The following is a 21,328-nucleotide window of genomic DNA, read 5'->3' on the forward strand; positions in this document are numbered from 1 at the left end:
ACTCTCTTATGCCAAATAATGTCAAATCTCTGCAGTTTGCTGATGATATTATGATATATGCATCAGGTAAGCATATTGAGACAACTCAATCCATTATACAGGAGACACTCAAGAATGTATGCAACGATTTTACCAAACTCCACTTGATGTTCAACGCATCGAAAAGTAAGGTAATAATATTTTCACGAAAAAGGAACATTAACATTCAAAGACAAATAACCATTGATGATCAGCAGGTTCCTGTGGTAAGCTACATCAAACTATTAGGTGTAGTTCTAGACAGTAAGTTAGATTTCAAAAACCACATTAACAATATTAGCTTAAAATGTCAAAGAGACATAGGAATAATAAAAGCAATAGTTTGTGGGTCAAAGGGCCCTACTCCTGAATTTGCACTCAAGATTTATAAAGTTTTAATAAGATCAAAACTGGATTATGGTTCCTTTTTATACGGACATGTCAGTAAAAAAGAACTAAAAAAATAGACTCTATACAAAACCAAGCACTTAGATTATCATTGGGAGCTTTTAAAACTACTCCTATTATAGCTCTACAAACTGAAGCCAACATAATGCCCCTTAGTAGTAGAAGGCAGTTACTAACTGACAAGCTTATTTATAAAATTATCACAGATAAAGACCATCCAGCATTTCAAAGCTTGATATTCCTCAAAATGCTCACTGAATGTCATCCATACTGGACAAAAAAAATCAATTAATATACATAAAATCATTGACAAAAATTAACAATCTGGATCCTAATATCTCAATAAAAGAAAATAATAAAACTTTTTGGGATTTTAATAAGTAGAGTAACCCGGAGGATAGCCCCGCGCTCTGATTGGTCGAGAGCAGGTCACGTGATCCAAGATGGCGGCTAAGCCCCGCCCCCTGACGTCACTCCCCACACGCTGACGGGAAAATTCCCTCACACGCGGGAAAAATGTGGGGGAAAATCCCTCACGCGCGGGGAAAAATCCCTCAAATGCGGGAACAAAAAAAAAGTGGCGGGAAAAATCAAATACTTACATAGAAAAAAACTTGTTTATTTTAAAAATTTTAAGAAAAAAACATTGGCATCCTCCCGTGGATGATCACCCGACAGATTGGACAACGTAAGAGCCTATGGGCACATTGTGGGCACAGAGTGTGTCCACAAGGCCTCAACCCTACCGTCGGCAATCTGTCCATACAGACACAGCAGCGAACGTGCCTAGCCGGGGGCGACGGTTCCGGTTCCTCAGGGTCGATGTCGTAGGGATCCCTCGAGGCCGCCGACTCCATGCTCTCGCCGATGCCGATGAGCAGAGACCCTCCAACGACGAGCGCACTTCCCTCCAAAGCGCGTACGCTATCACGAGACTCTGGTCACGGGGCGTCTCGTCGAGAAGATGGTCGACGAGCCAGAGCATATCCCTGAGCTCGGCCCTCAGGGTGGACATCGCAACCAACGCCCCCACAGTGCACGCCACGGGAGCGTGCGCCGGCGAAACAAATACTTGAAGGAAATGGTCCAGCACCAGTTCCCGTAACCTCTGCCGTGCCACATCTACTCCTGATGCAGCTGTAGGAGGCTGAAAAGCAAGTAAGGTATCACCACTACTACTAATACTACTTACTACTACTACTACCACTACTACCGGTGGACACTTACCCTTCTACAAGCGCCGGTTCGACCCGTTGAGGTAGAGGGTTGGGTCGAGTCGACATTGGGCCCAGCAGAGGACCGGGACGTCGAGAGGGTCGGGGCGACGGTCGCTACATTGGACCCACCAGAGGACCGGGACGTCGAGGGGGCCTGGGCCGGGGCGATACTTATCCTCGGAAGTCGCCGCGGCTGAGGAAGCGGCATCGTCTGGAGAGGGAGCCTGCGGGCTGCGGCCCGGGGCGGTGATGGAGACGGTGGTAGAGGCATACCCGTGATGGCAGCCTCCAACACTTCCCAGGGTCCCAGCAGAAGGTCCTCAACCGCTGTGTCATTGAGAGGCCTCTGCCTTGGCCTCGGTCCAAAAGCCCATGGGTCAGGAGACTGCAAAAAAAACAAACCGTAGGAAAATAGCAAAAAACACGAGACGGACAAAACAAGGAAGCCAATTGTACTTACACCGGGTATCAGGTTCTCCACGGTGGCATCCGAGTCATACTCCTGGAAAGAAAAAACAATTCAGCCCGTAACGCAAACAAACACGCATACAAACACAAAACCAACACAAGCGCACACGTACCTCCACACTGTCATCAGGGTCAGGCGATAATGGGGAGTCCTGGACCTCGGGGTGGGGATCGGGCCGGAGGTCATCGTCGTTGCCCTTCAAAAAAACAAAAACAAATTGTACCCAATCGGAAAAACGGAATCTAATTATTAATTCTATAATAGTAATAATAACATTACCACCAATCGAGGGGCTTTCCGCGGAGGCGGTCCGTCGTCGTCACCAGCAACGAGGGGTGCTGCAACGACAAGAAGGCCCACCAGTATCAGCATCAAGCGAGTGTAGCCGACTCCGGGAGGCAGGCGTGCTCTGCAGAGAATCGCTATCAAGGCCGTAGACACAGTCATAACTCCCACGGAAAACGCCAACACAAGGTGCCTGCAACTGTACATGATTGCACAATGCTGGATACATTCGCAGCAGTCGCTTATATGCAAGCGCAGCGTACCCCCCACCACACGTGCGTTTGTCCTTGTTGCAACGTGACCCAAGTTTCCACACCACCCAAGGGGTAGGGTCCCGGCGCGTTAGGAGATATTTTACGTGGCTCCTTCCCCAGTAGGCCTATCCACGTGTGTGTAAAGAGCCCCAACCATCGCTCTTTACGGTGGTAGCCACTCCATAACAAACTTGCTACCTCCCAACATATTTTTTTTATTTTACAACTTTTGTAATTTTTTTGTAATCCTTGCTAGTGTAACAAGCCGCTTTACTCGGAGAAGCCTTTCAATGCAACCCGTAAAACACTCGCAAAGGAACATTTTGTTTTTTAGTATATTTTTTACATCTCTTTTTTAGCAACTAGAGCGAGGCTCGTACCCCTGGACTTACGGAGGTTAGGCCTGCCATAGAGGTATCCAAACACACACACACAACCGCCCCCGGACTTACGGAGTTTAGGCCTGCCGTAAGAGCAGTTGAAAACCCCAGGACTTACAGGTTTTACGCCAGCCTTAGGGGCTTGCCACTCACTCACCCCGCCCTAGAGCCTTTTTTAAAGCACAAGCATATGTACAGTCACTATTATGTTGAGGTAAAATACATTGAGCATCGGAAACAATAGCCTCCTTACTATCTACAATATTCCTATCAACTACGTTATCGTGAAAACGAGACAAAAATCGAACTTTTTCTAACCCTGTAGTATATACAGTAGCGAAGGGTTTACATTACAGTATTACAGTAGCGCGGACGATATCTTCGTCAAAAGGGATCCCTCCGTCATTCCAATTAATATGATGAAAGTGACGCACCAACCAACGGGCGGTTCTAGCCGCTTTTGAATCTAATTCGGTTACGCTGTACGGGGGTTTGAACACTATGTGTGAGCGAAACAGATGACTGACCACAACAAACTCCTTCACAATAAACCGGTTCTCATTATCCTTGAATGCATGAAACTCCACTATCGCTTCCATTTGGCCAACGTTTAAAAAGGTCAACTTCCTGGACCAGTCTGCAAAGTACGGGACTAGGGATGTCGTTATACTCCACGTCCTCCTCCTCCTTCTCGCCAGCCAGCAGACACCGAACAACACTCTTAGCTGACACCTCGATGGAAAAGAGATCCCGTAGTGCGATGTAGACCGACGGGAGGTTGTTAACGAACTGAACCCACTCGGTCTTGTTAAGCGTTAAAGAACGTTCCCCGTCATAGAGATACGCATGCATTTGACCAAAGACGTTCGAAACCCTGACATCCTCCCCACTGTCCACCTTGATATTCAACCTCTGCGAGGTCTCCAAAGCCTGAGTGATACAGTTGAAATTCGGAGCAAACTGATTAAATACATCGTGCGACCAGTAAACGCTCCCCTTCTTACCATGGAATAGCACCCCGAGAGAATCGCCTCTGTCTTTAAACAACCCCACAATTACACACTTTGATAGATCGCTACCTAAAAAGTAAACCGACTTTAGGAAAATACCCGTTAACGAATTTATGCGTTCCTTACGCCTGGGAACCTTCGCAGGTTCCACGTCCATCACTGAAGCCTGCATGGTCCCGTCTGACCGTAACCCCTCACACTACCCCTTATATACCACCCAATTTAGACCAATCAGCGACGTGCTTATTTCGACCAATGGAAAGCAGCAAATTAACGAAGTAAGGGTTCCGTTTCCGCGTCTACCTCCTCTTCCTCCTCCTCCTCCTCTTCGTCAGAGTCAAAGTCTGAATCGTATTCTGAGGAAAACCTAACCCTAAATTGGTCGTAGTCCTTCACATCGTATATATCGGCATTGGAAGAAAACTTGTAGCAATTAATGTGGCCTTTTTTTAATAATTTCCCGTTTTTGTAAAAGTAAACAGTTACAAACGCTTCGACGCCCATTTTGAATGTCACCGAGTGGATGAGAGCTAATGAATTCCAGCACCCAATGAAGTCCAGGTCCCGTCTGACCGTAGCCCCTCACACTACTCCCTTATATACCCAATTTAGACCAATCAGCGACGTGCTTATTTTGACCAATAAGAGGGCTAGGAAATACGGTTAGATTTAAATTTTCTAATTGTAACGGACCTCGTACGTGTAATCGCTACAATACATGCAATACTCCAAACCATCATCAATAGTGTGTTGTAGATACGCCAACACGAAACCGTCAAAGGCGGGAAAATCCTTGACGTAAAATATTTTAGAATGGAACAGATTCCACTCTTTCACATTAATGAGTAGTTGGCCAACAGAGCAACCCTCTTTCTTGAATATTACATTAGCGAAATCCTCAAGAACAGTCTCGTTGTATCCTTCGCTAACAGGTTCATATCTCTCAAATGTGATCCTAAATGCATCAAACTCTGGGAGTTTGCTTACATGGTAATCATCTCCGTAATCAGACTCACCCTCTTCTACATCTAACTTATTAGTGCTAACAGTTTCGTTATCTTTAAGCAGTCGAATAGTTACGGTACACTGTTTAGGCCACTCCCGGTCAGACATGATTGAGCTAATGAAGTCTAGCATCAGGAACCCTCAATTTATACAATTACCCCCACCCTAACAATACTGTGTTGCGTTATCACGGAAGGGTTCAAGTAGAGCCCGTAATCTCGAAAGAAACGGGTCGTACATACCAACTAACTGATCCAAAATCGTAATCGAACCCCCAATGTATGAATCCATATAGTAGCACCCACAAGTGTCAGGACCTGACGTAGCCTCGGGTCGTGACCACACGCATTCCTTGAAATGGTCGTAATTATAAGGGTCACTGGGTACTCTAACTGTAGGTCTAAATTGAGCAAAGAGTCTTCGCATACCCTCGACCTTGCAGAGTAGTTCGGTCTTTAATTTTAGGTATCGGATCGCATCGAGCGAGTCAGGCTCGTTTAGAAAACTGTTTAGCTCCTCCATGACACAGAATGAGACACACGTACAAAATTCAGCTATTTATAAGAGTTCCCCCACCACCACCACCGCTCCTACATTATACGTTGTACCGAACCGGTGAGCACTGTGTACGCCATGTGGGAGTCATGCAGTAGGAGACAGTATGCAGCTGTGTTTGGCGGGAAATTCTCCTTAGCTTCAAATTCCAACCTAACATCTACAGGTCCCGACTTGATCGAATCGTTCTGCTTGGAACAATCAATCACGTACAGAGGCACATGAGACGTGAATGTTTTAAAGTCAACCAGCGGAGACCCTGGTTTTTGATAGTACGAACTTTGGAATCGTGTGTACATGTCGTAAAATATACAGAGATCGCCGTGGACATTGTCGTAAGGGTAGTACTGTGAATTCAGATAAAGTTTAACATTCGTAAGGGCACAACGGTCAAAAGTAGAGGCGTCCTTTCTTAGGTCGTTCTTTCTACCGGTCTGAAAGGCCAGCACCACGTACCGAGGCTTTTCAATTTGCGAACTCGTTTTTATTGTCCAGCTCTGTCGAGTCGTTTGCGGTAGTGAAGGATATTCGTGAAGTTCCCAGGACCGAAACGGTAGGTGAATCAAAGTGTCTTTCTCAATCACGCGCAATAATTTTAATTTGTAACTATCTGACACTGTAACATGTGGTACACGCCACTCGAGCGATGTAATCTGAAAGTCGAGGTTTGACGCGTCCGGTGAGATAACGGCGTTGACATCCGTAGCTGACCTCAAGAGAACAAGCTCTTGCTTAACATTCGCAACAATTCTCTTGTAATCCTCGGCAAAACCCATCAAAAGTTTCAGAGGCACCGAATACGTAAATTCACCGGCCTCACTTGTCGTATTGGGACCGAGCCAGCACGCGTTTACGAGACACTTTTGCTCTTCATCCCTAATGGAGAGTAGTCCTTTTATAGTACTCGTTATACCTACATTTTTCGTCCTGTCAACCTCTATACCGCCTATCTCGTACCTTACATCGTCGAATAAAAATGCGATGGCATTGTTTATTAGTGAGATACTGGCCTCACTCCCGTCAGCTTTCTTAGCACTCACTTTACCAGTGATGTGTATACTGCTTTCGAACGGTGCCGTAATTATATCCTGTTGACTTATCGGAATTCTGATTTCGTCGTTGTTCTTCAGAGTTGACGAGGCGTAAGGCTTATGAGAGTGAAACTCCCAACCTGTAACAACTTCATCATACTCTGCGGCCGACTCTATTGCCAGTAGCGCCATATTTGAACCCCAGTGACGCTAGAAACCGAATGTTTCGCGATGTTAACACTACCGTCTTCCGGTGTTTACTGGCCAATGCCTGAGCAGACACTTCTCTAAATACTAGACCCATTGCCGCTTCCTAATGTGCAAGCGTAACGAGACGGGTTCGTTTCTAAAGTTGATTAAATCGCCGTTTTGGTCTCTGAGAGAGACCTCTATATTGTTCACCCTGCGGACGTTCACCGGTAAATAGATGACAGTGCTCGGTTTCTCAACTATTTTATACCCGGGAGCCACATCGGGGTAGAACTCGTGCAACACGTGTCCTTCCATACCGTTTTGAAAGGAACCGCGTGCAATGTTGCACTCGACACGTATCGTGTTTACCGCCATAATACTGACGGGGAGGTCGGACATGTGGGTCTTATGAGGCTCCAGTTCCTTAGCGGTGAAACCAAGTACTGAGGCTACCGAATTCGGCTTTTCAAAATGTATCGCTTCACTGCACGATACTTCGGACCTTAGCGTGCTATTGTTTGCCTTAAGACTGAACGTCACACTTCCGTCAATGTGCGACTTGATATATTCTTCTATGTTTTCAATTTCATACGACCCCTCGTCTATCACTATTTCTTTGTCGACTCCGTAGTGGAACATGTCATTCACACCTCTTTCAATGTTTGGTATCGTATAGTACGTCGAGAGATCAATTAGACCAATCTCGTACTCTCCATCGCTCAAATCCATTGGTGGAAAGACCTCGCAAGATACGTGCGGAGCAGCTCCGTTAAGTGAAAACATTACGCGCCAGAAACTTTAAACACAAGTGACCGCAGACTACTGAGTCCTCAGACTGTTTACGCTCATAGTTATACTGTACGCTCACCCCTGATCCAAAGTAGGATACGAGTTCTACCGGCGGTCTCAGATTTCCAAAGCTGTCAAAGTAGTACACTCTGTCTCCGAGTTTCTTATAACAGACCCAGTGCGTACCTTCACCGTGGGAACTGTCCAGGTTAACTATGGCCGACTCGTACTGCCGCGGGGTCTTGGGCAGTGTGTCCCTCATGTAGACACCTCGAAAGTTTGGAATATTGAGTAGCCTCGCATAACGGATCAATTCGTGGTTTGTTAGAGGTTTTATCGGTATCGAGATTGTTGTTTTTTTTTACAATACCTCTTCTTTTTTCTCACCCCACCTTCACCTCCCCTCTTTGGATACGGTTTCAGGTAGAGCCCTCTGCCCTTAGGTTTACCCCTCCCTCGCTTTGTCTTTGGTTTTTTCTTTCTCCCACCCCCAAACGCTGTTTTAGCTTTCATTGCTGCCGTCACTGCTAAGGCCGCGGCCCTTTCTCCTACACTAGCGTCTCCCGATTTCACCCTTTGCCAAGCTCTTTCGGCCAATTCCTTGTCGGCCTCTCGCCGGTGTTCTAAATCCGTGTATTTCGAGTACGCTATATCGTGGAGCTTACAGGCAGAATCGAGTTTGTTAATACCCCTATCACCCCTTGCCAATCTCACCCCTAATCTCGTACCTGGCCCACAGTACTGATAGCCGCCGGGAAGGTGTAATTCGACAGGTAACGCGTCAACAGCACGGTTTATTATGGTGCCTACAGCGGGCAGTGCGTTGTTCAGTACGCTGGTCACTATACCTCTACCCCGCTTGACAGCTCGTTTCACTCTGTTTGAATTACGTTTGTGGTTCGCCATTTATATACCGTATCACTTTATACAACTGTTTGAGTAGCGATTCACGCACACAAGTAATCTGCAGTACGTCGAAGATGTCCGCCTCGGATTTTGTGACAGTACCGGTAAACTCGTCAAACTCCAGCACGTAACTGTCTGTTATGAAATAAATACGACCGTTTTTATATCTGAAACCTCCCTTTATGGACCCCGGAACACCGGGGAGTACGCTTGAAGTCATCCCCAACATGGTGCCTGTGAGGGTGCATTCGTTTAACTCTACAACAAACTTGTCATCGACGAAGACGTAGGTTTTACCCATATTACTGTTTAACGCTGCATTGACTTTCTTAACTCTGGTATGTACGATTCTGCTAATGGGTCTTTGATTGGACAGTCTAAGTGACGGGTAATCTATAACGTATAGAGTTCTGTCTACGATCATGACTACGTCCCCGTTCGGTCTCTGGTACACGGCCGAAACGTTAGTAAAGTCTGACGGTAAGAAAGTCAACCACTCTGTAATTATCATAGGATTGGTAAACTCTTCACGCGTTCTATGGGCTTCGTTCAGGCTTAGTATCCAAACGTATTTACCGTAAAACGCGTATAGTCTGTTTCTCACTACTAAGAACGTGTTGAGTTTGTGTCTTAAATTACAAATGTCCAAATCTGTAGGTGTAGGCGTAGGCGTGACCTCTATTGGTCTATTGGTAGCCGATGTTGTCGTCGTAGTTGATGTTGTTGTTGTGGATGGTGTTGTAGATGTTGTAGTGGATGTTGAGGTGGAGGGGGTCGGTGGTCCGTAAATATACTGTATTTCCATTTGATCATCTCTGTCTAAATCATATTGGTAAAGATTTGAAATACCATGTGGTACAAAATAAAAAGGATACATTATAGACGACGAAAGTGATGAATGTTGCAAGCCTAGAGCGTGTCCAATTTCGTGTAATAGAACCAAAAAGAAGGAAACTTTTCCGGGCGCAGGTAGATCCATTGTATAATCCCAATCTTCTTCACCGTCCATATGAACATCTGTCTGGTTCATCCCCAATATAGGGAGAAAGGCGTGACCCACTAAACCACCCCTACCATCAAACACTCTACTGCAATTTTTCCGTAGATAATACGAAAGATGTTTCCTGGGAGTGATACTTAAAATGATTGTGGGACTTATAGGGTCCCGCCGGAAGGTCAGGTTGGAATGTCTTGAGAATAGGGCGAACGCATCCCGACATAGTTGGTCATACTGATAATTACTACCGTACATAAACCAGGTAATATCGTTTTTTTTTTCCGCCATCCGTAGTTTGGGTTTGCAGTGAAAGACGCTATTAACTCGTCTGAATTGTCGCATCTGGGGTGGTTCATTAAGTTAGTCGTCTCCTCATTTACATATCCGGTCACATTCAAGCCGAACGTCTCTTGAAACCTAACGATCGCCTGTGTAATGTCTGTGGATAGCTCTGAGGTATTAGTATCGAGATAGCCGTATCTCTCCAAGTACAGCAAAGTTTTATTAGCAGCAATCAGAGGAGCTACACATAGAATAAATACCAAGACCCGCATCTCGCCAGGTTCTAAAGTAAACTGACGGTAAAAATGTCAGCAACTCACATATAAATAAAACCATCACGGTTTCGATCTAACCCTGCTCACTGGATCTCTAAAGTATGGGTTGACAATGTTGAAGCTGATCCACTCGTCTTTATCGGTTAAGTGTATAGCGTCCAGCGTCGGAGCCAGTAGTTTGTACATACCGTAATAGACTTCGCTCAGTACTCTCACTAGGTAATTCATGGACACCGCGTCACTCATTTCGGTAGGATCTCCCAGATTAGTGACTTTACCGGTTTGTGCGTTCCAATTTCGCCCCGCTCTGTTCATGGCGTGTTTTTGAAAGTATTTCAGATTAACAGCTTCGCCCTCGTATAGAGGCTCTTCTATCTCGCTCAGACGCATACGTCCAAAACTCCAGTAGCCGTCTTTCATCTGAGGTAGAAGTGATAGTGCCCTATCTACATATCGTTTAGTCGTAGCGTCCGTAGGCTCGACTGGCCATCCAACCATGCAGAGTCTGAAATTATCGAATGTAACGGTAGAATCTGTAATACTCTTGGTAGGTGTAAGGGTACGTAGTTGTGACAGAGTCACAGCATCGCCCAGTCCCTCACCATCGCTCAAGTTGATTATTCTTCTCTTTTTAGCGTCTATTATCTCAGTATCGAACTTTAGTGTTCTTTTGTTTAGCGTTCGCAAGTTGACGGCGTCCGCTTCGTTCGTGGGGTCAGCTACGTTAGGTAGTCTATTATTTCTGGCATCGAGTTTATTCGCATTTAGTGTCTTGAGCATAGACCGGGTCATATCTGTTTTGGTGTCTTTTAATTTCTTGTCCAAGGTCTGCAGGTTTACCCCGTCGCCAGCGAGAAGAGGATCAGCCATCTGTCCGAGTCTTTTGTTATCACATTCCCAGACGTTACCATCACTACTTCTTTTTAGAGTGTTCGTTTTAAGATATTTTAGCGTCACTGCATCTGTATCCCCAGCGGGATCACCTATCATGCGCAATCTGTAGTTGTCAAACCTGTAATATTTGCTGTCCGTGTCCTTATAGGGCACCTCACTAGCAAGACGGCGAAGAGTCAGAGCATCGGTCCAGAGTATAGCATCACCTATGTTGCTAATCCTGTTACCTTTAGCGTCCATCACATTTTTCTTGGATACAAGCGAAACGTCAGACACAGTCTTGAGGACTGCGCTATCCACATTATTTTTCAAGGTCTGCAAGTTTACAACGTCTAGACTCTGCTGCGCATCGGCCACGTTACATAACCGTTTGCCTTTGATATCGTAGTTGCCGTCGACTGTGAGACTGAATCCTTGTCCAGGCGGACCTCTCTTACCGGCCTCACTACCGGTGCGACCAAACTTGTCCACGCTCATTTCGAAACTGTACATTACGGGGTTTTGTCTATACATTTATACCAGAGCTCTGTATCTGGCGTTACCACTACCGCTTATGAGTTTTAGCTCCCTCAGCTCTTCTACGATGTTAATAATCTCGTTTTTATGCCCCGTATTACCGGCCTCAGCGGAGCTTACCAACACTCTTAGCCTCTCACACAATTCATTCGGGTCGTCATAGTACACAGGGTCAGGACGTGACAGGTCCTTGAATCCCTTACCAGTGTGTGTTTTGGGGAATAACTTTGAAATTACGAGCTCATATTTTGTGGAGTTGTTACGGTTTATGTTGCTTTTATAATTGTAACCTCTTTTGTGCGCCTGTGTCCGCTTCATTATATCCCTGTAAGCGTGTAAATCGTTTTCGTCGTACTCTTCCTTGAGTGGTGCACGTTTGAAGAGCAATTCATAAAGACCCTTTGTAGGCGTGTAGTGTACGTCATCTATGACTATACTGCCGTCATTATCGAAAGTTAACGGTTTGTTCCCGACCATTAGTGTACTGTTTTCGTAGCGTGGACCGTATATGGAATCAATCTTTCTATTGCTGGGAATGTCCTTCATTAGTGCCTTCATGTACTTGACAGTCAACGCGTTCTGGAATGAATCTTTGACCCACTGTGAGGCCTCCAGCTGACCTTCGGCCGTGGAGAGGGCCGTGCTTACGTCGGGTACCGTGGTTTCCAGCACTTTATTGTGTACAGCTGGTACTGTCGGAGAAGACGTTACGGGTGGAGAAAACTTGGTTGGTTCGTCTTTTATACCGTCCTCGTCATGCTCTTCTTTTGGTTCCCCTTTAATATCGGGGTCCTTGGTTTGCTTTCGCAGTTCCGAGAGGAGGGGTTTGTACTGTTTTTCCAGACGGACTTCGGAGGACAGGTTTCCTTGTTTGAACTCCTTGTACTTTCGTTTAATAGCCGTTCTTAACTTTGATATCTCGGCCTTTAGCTGTTTCTCGTTCCGCTCCATTTTTATCAATGATGACACCATCTGTCCGTTTAACACTTATATACACTCAATTTTCAAGGTAGTTCGACTTGTCTGAAGAACATTGCCCTTTTTTTGTTTTTACGAAGGAAGTGAATGATTTCACAAAGTGACGCTTCCGTACCCAGTTTCTTGAAGTATACCGATCTCGGTATCTGTACTCGTCCCCGTGATCTGAACACAAAGGTTCTCTTCCAGCCGTCCCTCCACTGGGGGATCTCGGCCACTGTATACTTGTCGTTCTCTACAGTCTTATCCATAAACCCTTTTAACTGTGCGATGGGGTTTCTCACTGTACCGTGTATGTGAATTAGGTAAGAGTTGAGTAGCCAGAACTCACTCGGATTGGCTCCTGTGAACCGCCTCCACGCCTCAAACTGCTTACGGTCTGTAATGCTATACACCCCGTCCCGCAGACTTATTCCGAATCTGTCGCAATACATGGGCACCGTTGGTAGAGCCGCCTTGAGAAATTCGGATGTAAAGAGACTCTGACACAGATTGTTTACGCCTGCAAACACTTTGTTCCTCTCGCCTCTCGGCAGTCCGTCAGGGACCGGGCCGTACGCTACGTTGTAGCTGATGTCACTGTAACACTTTGATGCCAGTACGTGTCTGTAGATTGTAACAGGTTTCCTAATAGGTATAGTTCGCTCCGTGAGAATGATACAACGTGAGGCGTGTGGGATTTTACAACCGTACTCTAACATTTTTATACAGACTTGGGCAAAGTGTATACCACCGTGCGCGTTTCTCAGCGGTACAAGCTTTCCGAATTGATCTGGAAATGGTCTGAATCTGGACAAGAAGTTCTGTGATTCCCGCACAGTACACTTTAACATGTCTTCGTGATACACAACTAGTTCAAATGGTACACCTTTCTCTTGGCTCTTTTTCAAAAATTCTATCCAGATATCGCGGTTATAAAAGCGTTCGCTGGACGAGATCATTAGCAGAATTACAGGAGGAATGGTTGCACTGTACTGTCCTTGGCGTTTGTGTCTCCAACACCTTCTATTGAATAGAAAGCCGTGTGGTGGTCGTCTGCTACAGTAATTACCGCAAAATTTTTTCTTGTCTGGGTAGTACCATGTACACAGATTTGAATTGACCTTGTGGAGTCTCTGGTTCGAGAACCCTCTAATGTCGTTATAAGTGTAGATCCTAACCATTATAGATCTTGAACAAAACTGTCGAGACCTACGCGGTACCTTCCATTATCAATGTCATCGTCCTTGCTTATGACTATAAACCCGTGTCTGTCCTTCCAAGCCATACTGCACAACTGCTTGAATTTTTCCAGGTCCATGTCGGTATTTACGTGATCGCTATAGGCGTAACGCAGGTTTATGTCGTCTTGTTTGAACAGTATTATAAAGTTGGCATTGTCCCTGATAAGCTGTTTAGGTATGTGCGTGTACGTTTGCCCGAGATAAAACGTGTCTATGTTCTTGTGTCTGCCCATAGTGAAGTAGTTACGGATGTTATCGTGTTTTTCGCAAGCTATATCGTCAAAAACCATAACTGAGTTCTCTTTGGCCTCGTCCGTCGTAATGACCTGCGAGTTATCATCAAAGGCGAAATATCCAACTTCTTTCGGCATTACCTTTGACAGTAGTTGGTACTTTGGCTGATACAGAGATTTTGAAAATACGTACACATTCTCGAACCGTAATCCGTTCGGATCTACAAGTAGATTGAATAGTACGTTTGTCTTGCCACAGTTCGAGGGGCCTACAATCAGGCTCCTTATAGTGTCGGGTAGGAGCGGACCGTTCTTGTTTTTGCGACCTAATCCGCTACCTATAAACTCGTCCATATTGCAGACTTTAAACATTATACCTTGCTTTACGACCTTCATTTTGGTAATGGAGTTTCCAAGACACCGCGTCACCTTTTATATTTTACTGTGTTTGGGCGAATAATGTCTTTGGAGTTTACCCAGCTATCGTGGGTATGGTCAAAGCCACGCCACCGCACCAAGGCCTTGAGGCCTTTCCGCCTAAGAACTTTATCGACGAGATAGACGTTTCCTGTTGCGGTTCTTATCAGTTCCTGCTCATAGAATCCGCCTTGCAAAATGTTGCCTCGTATATCTTGTAAAATATATGTTACAGGTTTTGTAGGTTTTATTGCAAAGATTGTAAACGTCTCGTTTGACCAATTGGGTAAATAACCCTTTTTGAAAACTCCTTTGTGTCTGCTTATCCTAACCCGATCGTTTACATTGTATTTAGGTTTTGTAGGCTTGATGGGTCTACTTTTGTTTATTCGGTCGAGAATCTGTTTTACATGTTTCCGTCTAACGTCTTTTGGTTTCATGCCGGTCGTCCTGTGTACAGTACTGTTGTACTCATTAACTATAATAGGTAGGATGCTTAACCATTCGTAGCTACCGCGTGCCGTAAACATTTTATACATTTTTTCTTTAAGAGTTCTGTTTAGTCGTTCTACAATGGAACTTTTCAAATGTGATTGGGTGGAGTACAGGTTAATGTTGTGTTTCCGTACGAGTTTGTTGACGTGAATGTTGTACCACTCTTTACCTTGGTCCGTTTGTAAGTTTTTCATCTTATGTTTAGCTAGTATGGACCCTAGTGCGGCTGCGACCTCTGCACCGGATTTGTTTTTTATGGGTATGGCGAATGCGAATTTTGTGACACAGTTGAGCATCGTTAATATATACTTGTACCCTTTGTTCGCTCTTGCATGCGGAATCATCTCTACAAGGTCGGCCTGATAGAGATCGTTAAGTCCTTTCAGCGTGACCTTGCGTCTAGGATAATTTCGTCTAGCCGGTTTGTGCAGTTCTCTCGCTATAGCGTCCATGTTGGGAAGTGATCCTTAGGTGGTAATACAAGTGTATTTATAAATGTCTAAGTGGTGTGGTTTTGGAAACATCCACGTCAGGCACGCGAGTGTCTGACGCCCAGGTTAAACATTATTGGGTTTGGAAGTCCGTCCAGAAGTGACTGGTTGATACTCCTTGACCCAATAATGCCCCATCCCTTATTCTTAGACATTACACATACATTCACGGTCTCAGGGACTTATGGGGTTTAGCCCACCCCGAAGGACCACATTCGTACCGAACCGTTCGAGGGCCTAGTCTTGTTCATCTCCATGCCCAAGTCCAAACCCCTTACTGAGCTCCCACATTCATACATACCCATTTGCACAGGGACGGTTGGAAAGAAGGGTGATGAAGACGACTGAAAGTGTGCAGGACGAGGATTGGAAGGATGGGTGTTTACAACTTGGCGATTTTTGGTTGTTCGGACGCCGAGCAGGACCCTTTTCGTTTGAGGTGCTTTTTGAATTCTACCTCCCAGGCTAGGAGATAGTCTACCTCGTTCACCACACCTTCCCAGTATTCTCTTTCTATAGCATCATGTAGAAGGGCCTCTTCCAATTGTTCATTGTGCAGTTCCCATTCTTCTTCGTCACGCGGTTGAGCCTGCCAAAAATTTAAAAACCTATACAGGCTATCCACAATGTCCCTGCGCTCACTGGCAAGAGTTTTAGGGATTTCGCGCATAGGGTCCACGCTGTAAGCGGAATACCCCAGAGAGTTTCTAATACATCTCATCGCCCTATAACAGCGCTCACAGTCGTTACACCCGTATTTTGGCATAATGTGGTATAACATGAACCCGTCGTCACAACTTATTTGCCAGATCTCGCATTCGTCCGGTGATCGGGTAGAAGCCATCTCTGCAGGTGACCGCACTGAGAGCGAGAGTGGACTGGATGTAGGAATGGTTGGAGCTATACTGGATACCTCCCAGGATGTAGGCTTGTGAGATCACATGACCGGTCATGTGACCTCCCCTCCACTTGGACGCTGAGCTCCCGTGCTCTGAAACACAGTTAGTTACAATGTTGACCTCACTTCTAACGATTCTGCAAGTGATTGTAAAATTGTCTAAGCTCCTGGCATGGACAGACCCGCCGCCACAGCAGCCATCCATCTCTGCCTGGGCATGGAGTCGGGCTCACCGTCAGCTGGAGCGGGATGCACGGCGCGAGTGGCGACTTTATTTTGGGAGGTCACGTCGAGGTAACCGCTCGCGCACCCGTCAGGTAGTGGAGTACGACTTCACCGTTTCTGAGTTGTGGAAGCCCCTACCTGACCCCTGTGTCATCCCGGCATGGCTCCCGTGGGACGAGGTCCCTACTCTCCAAGCCCTGGCCGCTCTTCAGGTATGCAGAAGATTCGAGAGTAGAGAGGGGTTGCTTCATCATTTTGAAGAGTCGGGACCTCGTGGCTTGCTACCGATCCTCAAGGGTGTGTGGGACGAGTCAGGTAAGTCTTGCTGTATGTAATGTGTTAGTTTTTATGCTTTTTAAAGCCAAAAGGTAAAGTGTCATAGGGTCCTTCGAGTTTCCTTTTGGGTCCAGTAATTTTAAATAATTTGTGCTCCTCCACGGTAACAATGTTCTTTTCTTTAGTACGTCTTATTCTGTTTTCAACTATCTCCAAGCTTACATCGGTCTCACTCAGCACCATTTCTTTTAATTTGGAAAAGTTTAATGTTTGGCTAGTTTTTAAATTTAGAGTAAGGCCTTTTATTTTACAAACTTCAACTAGTGCGTTTTTATTTGTTGACCAGACAAGATAGGCGTAAGTCTTGGGGCCGCCTGAAACAAATTCAACGATGTGAGAGCCGGGGCCGTAGTCAACCAGTTCATCGGTCATCTCGCCCAAGTAATCCCCTGTGGGGACCTTGTACATACCTTCCCTTTGTACGTAGAGGACACTGTCTGTGTCGTAATAGAGGACCTGGTTCTCCAGAGCTTCCAGATGTTCGTACAGCTTGAGTCTTGCTTGGGAGGTGGTGTAGGCAGCTAGTACGACGTTAACTGTTCTCAAGGATTCCCCGACTTCGTCAATATGTTGCCAATTAACAAGGAGTACATTTTCATTTATTTCTTGTAACGTGTTTACTTGGACCCCCGGACTTGTAAGTAATTTGTACAGGTCGCATGGTTCTCTAACAATTGATGTCTTTGTTTGGTTCTCTCTTTGACCGAATTTACCCCAGAAAGAATTTAACATTAATTTAGCTAGGGAGCGAAGACCCCCGTTCTTCTCAATTTTGGTCGGGTCCAGGTGAATACCTTCGTGTTCGTGGTAACTATGAATGTACTTGGCCTTGTCTTCTTCAGTTAGGCACCAGGAGGGGTAACCTGATGCCTCTTGTTTGATTTTTAAAAATTTGTTTATGAAGTCTGTGAATAGACCCCCTGTCTCGTATCTTGCCACCTCGTACTCCCAGAGCTCGTACATTTCTACAATTTCGTATCCCTTTTCCACAGCCTTGCGTATTTCCTGCATTGTCCATGTCCCTGTCAATGCTCTTTCCTCGATGTTGTGATTACACTCTGTGTTTGACATTTCTAGACCACATGTACGGCATAAAACAAACATTAATTTATTGTTCATGCGTGCTGGAAGGACGGGATGATACAAATTTAGAGGAGGCAGGACTTTACACTTGAGGAGGCCTTCGGCCTTCAAGCCTCTTTCTCTACACTCCTTGTCCCCTACATAGATTTTTGGGTGCCCCCGAGGATACATTCCACGTTTACAGACGTACGGGTAGAGTGAGCATACGTCCACGTACTGGATAGTTTCCCCGTCCTCGCACTTGTGATATGATTTTGCATTTCCTGTCCTTCCCCCGAAGAAGGCATCTCTGGGGTTGAGCGGGAGTGTGTTTAGAATGGGGAGAAAATTTAGATAATCCAATTGTTGTTCTTTCTTCAGTTTTTGGAACTGATACTCCCACATTTCAACTACTTCATACCCTGCATTCTCAAGTCGAGAAATTTTAGATTTGGTTCTCTCGAACCTTAAATGCAGAGTATCGGAAGGGTCATCTGTAAGGGGCTCTTCCCTTTTAAAAGGAAAGCAATTAGGACACCCGTGGAAGTAACAGCCCTGAAATTCATAGATTCGTTCTCCGTCAAAACCGTCTACTTTTAGCCCCTCAATTTTGATTTCTCTCCCCCGCCCCGCGTGCTGAATTTGAACACCGCGCTTTTCTTCCTCCCAAGACAGCCATTGCAAAGCGATAGGCGACTGAATGTCCACAAGACGGTATCCATTCTTAGGGATCAGACCGATGGTGTTTGGTTTTAGGAAGTTGCGTCTGAAAGCCAGATTGCATGCGCTTGCAATGGTAACGGCTTCCATGAAGGGGTCAACATTGCACTCTTTCAAGAAAATGTCTCTGAATTTAATGCACGCTTGCGCCAGTATGTCTACATCTGAAATACAGTACTCGATCAACTCTTTTTGAAAATGAAAAACTACATTGTTAGCGACTTGTTCGTTATACCAATTTTCAAAATCTCTGTGGGTTTTTTCGAACATGGTTTCAGGGCTGTAGTACTCCTTGGATGGTATGGGGCCTACATAATTTTGGTTTGCCAATGTGTTGAAGAGGTGAGGGAAGTAGCCCTTCTTCTTCTCCGGGGGAAGGTCAAAGGCTTTGGGTAATGCAGAGAGGGCCATGGGGAAATAGTTTAGCGAATCGATAAATCGCACATTGTCCAACTCCATAAGTATGACTTTAGTGCCACGCATAATTAGCTCTGGAGTGAATTTGGTTTTTTTCGAGAACGTACTTTAGCAGAAATTGAAAATCGAAACCTTGGCCATTATGAGCAATGACGCATACATTTTTGAATTTTTTTCTCTCCTCCATTACGTACTCCATAAAATGATTGGTCGGGTCTTGTCTAAAGACCCTGGTGCGGTTGTTGCAATTTTGGCAATTTCCCTTATCAATGCATTTCCAACAAAATTGCTGCGATACACAGAGATTGACTTTATGAATTTTTGAATTTTCGGTTAAAATTTCATCTTGGCGGGTCTCAAGGTCGAAGAAAATGAACAGGAAATCTTTAGTTTTGGGTTTGTTTGTGTCAACCCGCATGTAACATTGATGGTTTGGTAGCATATAATCGTTACAAGTTTTGCAAAACTCTTCACCGCACACGTGTTTTGACTTACGATTTTTTAAATATACGAGTTTTTGGCAGTCTTTACATTTCTTTACTGACTTGCAACGCTCACCCTTGTGGGCTGCGAAGCAAATTTGGTTTTTGAATTTGATGTTACAATTTGGACAAACTATTCCTCCATGCTCCTCTTTACATGGTGGAGATACAGTCTGACACGCAGGGCAGATATTGGAACACCTGTGTTCACCCTTGTGGTCATAAGGGGTATGGCAAGGCTCGCAGAAGTAGGTGCATACAAAAGCCGCAGTGAGAGATGTAATTACATTGTAGTGTCCATCGTGATAAAGCAGGTTGATTTTGTACTGAGCATCAGAGTTGTTACCATTAAAGTACACAATCCGGCCTTTGTTTCCATAGCTGTAGACTGTAATGTTGTAATTTTTCAGGTGGTCTTGGAATTTTGAAAGTTCGGGGATCCCCGCTCCCAGTTCTGGAATTTGGACACCGGCTTTGGTCATCAGTTTTTGGGCTCTACAAGTTTGTCGCTTACCCTTATCCTGCCTTATTGCTTTAATTTGAGGATCTTTCTTGGCGTAGGCTTCGGCCACAACCAACGCCCGCGGTAAACATAGGTTGTCGCTATTATTAATAACTACGATACCCTTACGGGACTTACACTCTTCGTAAAAAGTATTGTACAAGCCAGGTCTCACTCTACCCGTTCCTACCGGAATATTTACTCTAGTGCATTCTACTTGGAATGTATCGCTGGAGGTGAGGGCTTCGGCATTGCTCTGGACGATCCCTCCGAATATGGTCCACAACACGTCACTGTCCAGCTCACTGGCGGGTCGGAATGCTACGTACCCCGGCTCTTTGAATTTTAAATTTAGGGACCTCAGAGTGAAACCGAGTTGGTCTGTGTCTTCGGCATCGGCCTTCATTCGGTCCATGATTTCGGCGAACCCCCGTCTTACCCAGTCGAGTTCCGTAACCCCTTCAGGGACAGAATTAAATTTAAAAGTCACTTTAGTACCACGGACTCGAAACCTTGTAACATAGGTCTCGTCGGTACACACTACATGTACGGGCTCCATCTCTGTATATAACTGTATAAGTATAGTAACTGTATAACTGTAGTAACTGTATAAGTATAGTATAGTGTTAGGAATGCTTAGTACTACCTAGTTAGTGGGTTAGTCGGTTAGATTTCGATACTATCGACTATTACTTGTATGTGTTGCTGTGGTGTGCTGCAATCTAGCGTGCCTCTACCGCAACTGACTGGAAGGGAATAATTTCGGTCTCTTATAAAGCCCCGGTCACAAGGATCCAGGATATGGCAATGGCCTCGTTGACCCTGGGCGGACGGGTAATCTTGCCAAGCGGAACCGGAGCAGGATGAGGCGTTGGTTGCGAATTTGATTAGCGACTGCGCTTCCCGGACGCGGTGACCCTGGGTGGGCGGCATTCCCAGACAGACCGCATTCCCAGACAGGCGGCATTCCCAGACGGGAGTGCTGTTGACCTTCGCGGATGTGGTGGGCTCGAGCCGGACGCGACTGCTTTACTGATTACTGTATTTTGTTTCAGGTGGCTACGGGTACAGCTGACGGCTGACTCTTGTAGTGCAGTATACTCTTATAGTACAAAATAAACAAGTTTTTTTCTATGTAAGTATTTGATTTTTCCCGCCACTTTTTTTTGTTCCCGCATTTGAGGGATTTTTCCCCGCGCGTGAGGGATTTTTCCCCACATTTTTCCCGCGTGTGAGGGAATTTTCCCGTCAGCGTGTGGGGAGTGACGTCAGGGGGCGGGGCTTAGCCGCCATCTTGGATCACGTGACCTGCTCTCGACCAATCAGAGCGCGGGGCTATCCTCCGGGTTACTCTACTTTAATATAC

General features: G+C 45.6%; 1 protein-coding gene across 1 annotated transcript; it reads right to left on the minus strand.

Annotated features, from left to right (window-relative positions):
• Positions 1-1,168: 1,168 nt before the first annotated feature.
• On the minus strand, positions 1,169-2,751 carry LOC124371053. Its single transcript, XM_046829365.1, has 3 exons — positions 2,392-2,751; positions 1,654-2,308; positions 1,169-1,573 (listed from the first exon to the last, which is right to left on the minus strand). The coding sequence occupies exons 2-3, from the start codon at positions 1,912-1,914 to the stop codon at positions 1,169-1,171; spliced, it is 666 nt and encodes a 221-aa protein (XP_046685321.1). The 5' UTR covers positions 1,915-2,308; positions 2,392-2,751.
• Positions 2,752-21,328: the final 18,577 nt, after the last annotated feature.

This window comes from Homalodisca vitripennis, unplaced genomic scaffold, assembly GCF_021130785.1.
Source record: "Homalodisca vitripennis isolate AUS2020 unplaced genomic scaffold, UT_GWSS_2.1 ScUCBcl_872;HRSCAF=3758, whole genome shotgun sequence".
Classification (NCBI taxonomy): Eukaryota; Metazoa; Arthropoda; class Insecta; order Hemiptera; family Cicadellidae; genus Homalodisca; species Homalodisca vitripennis.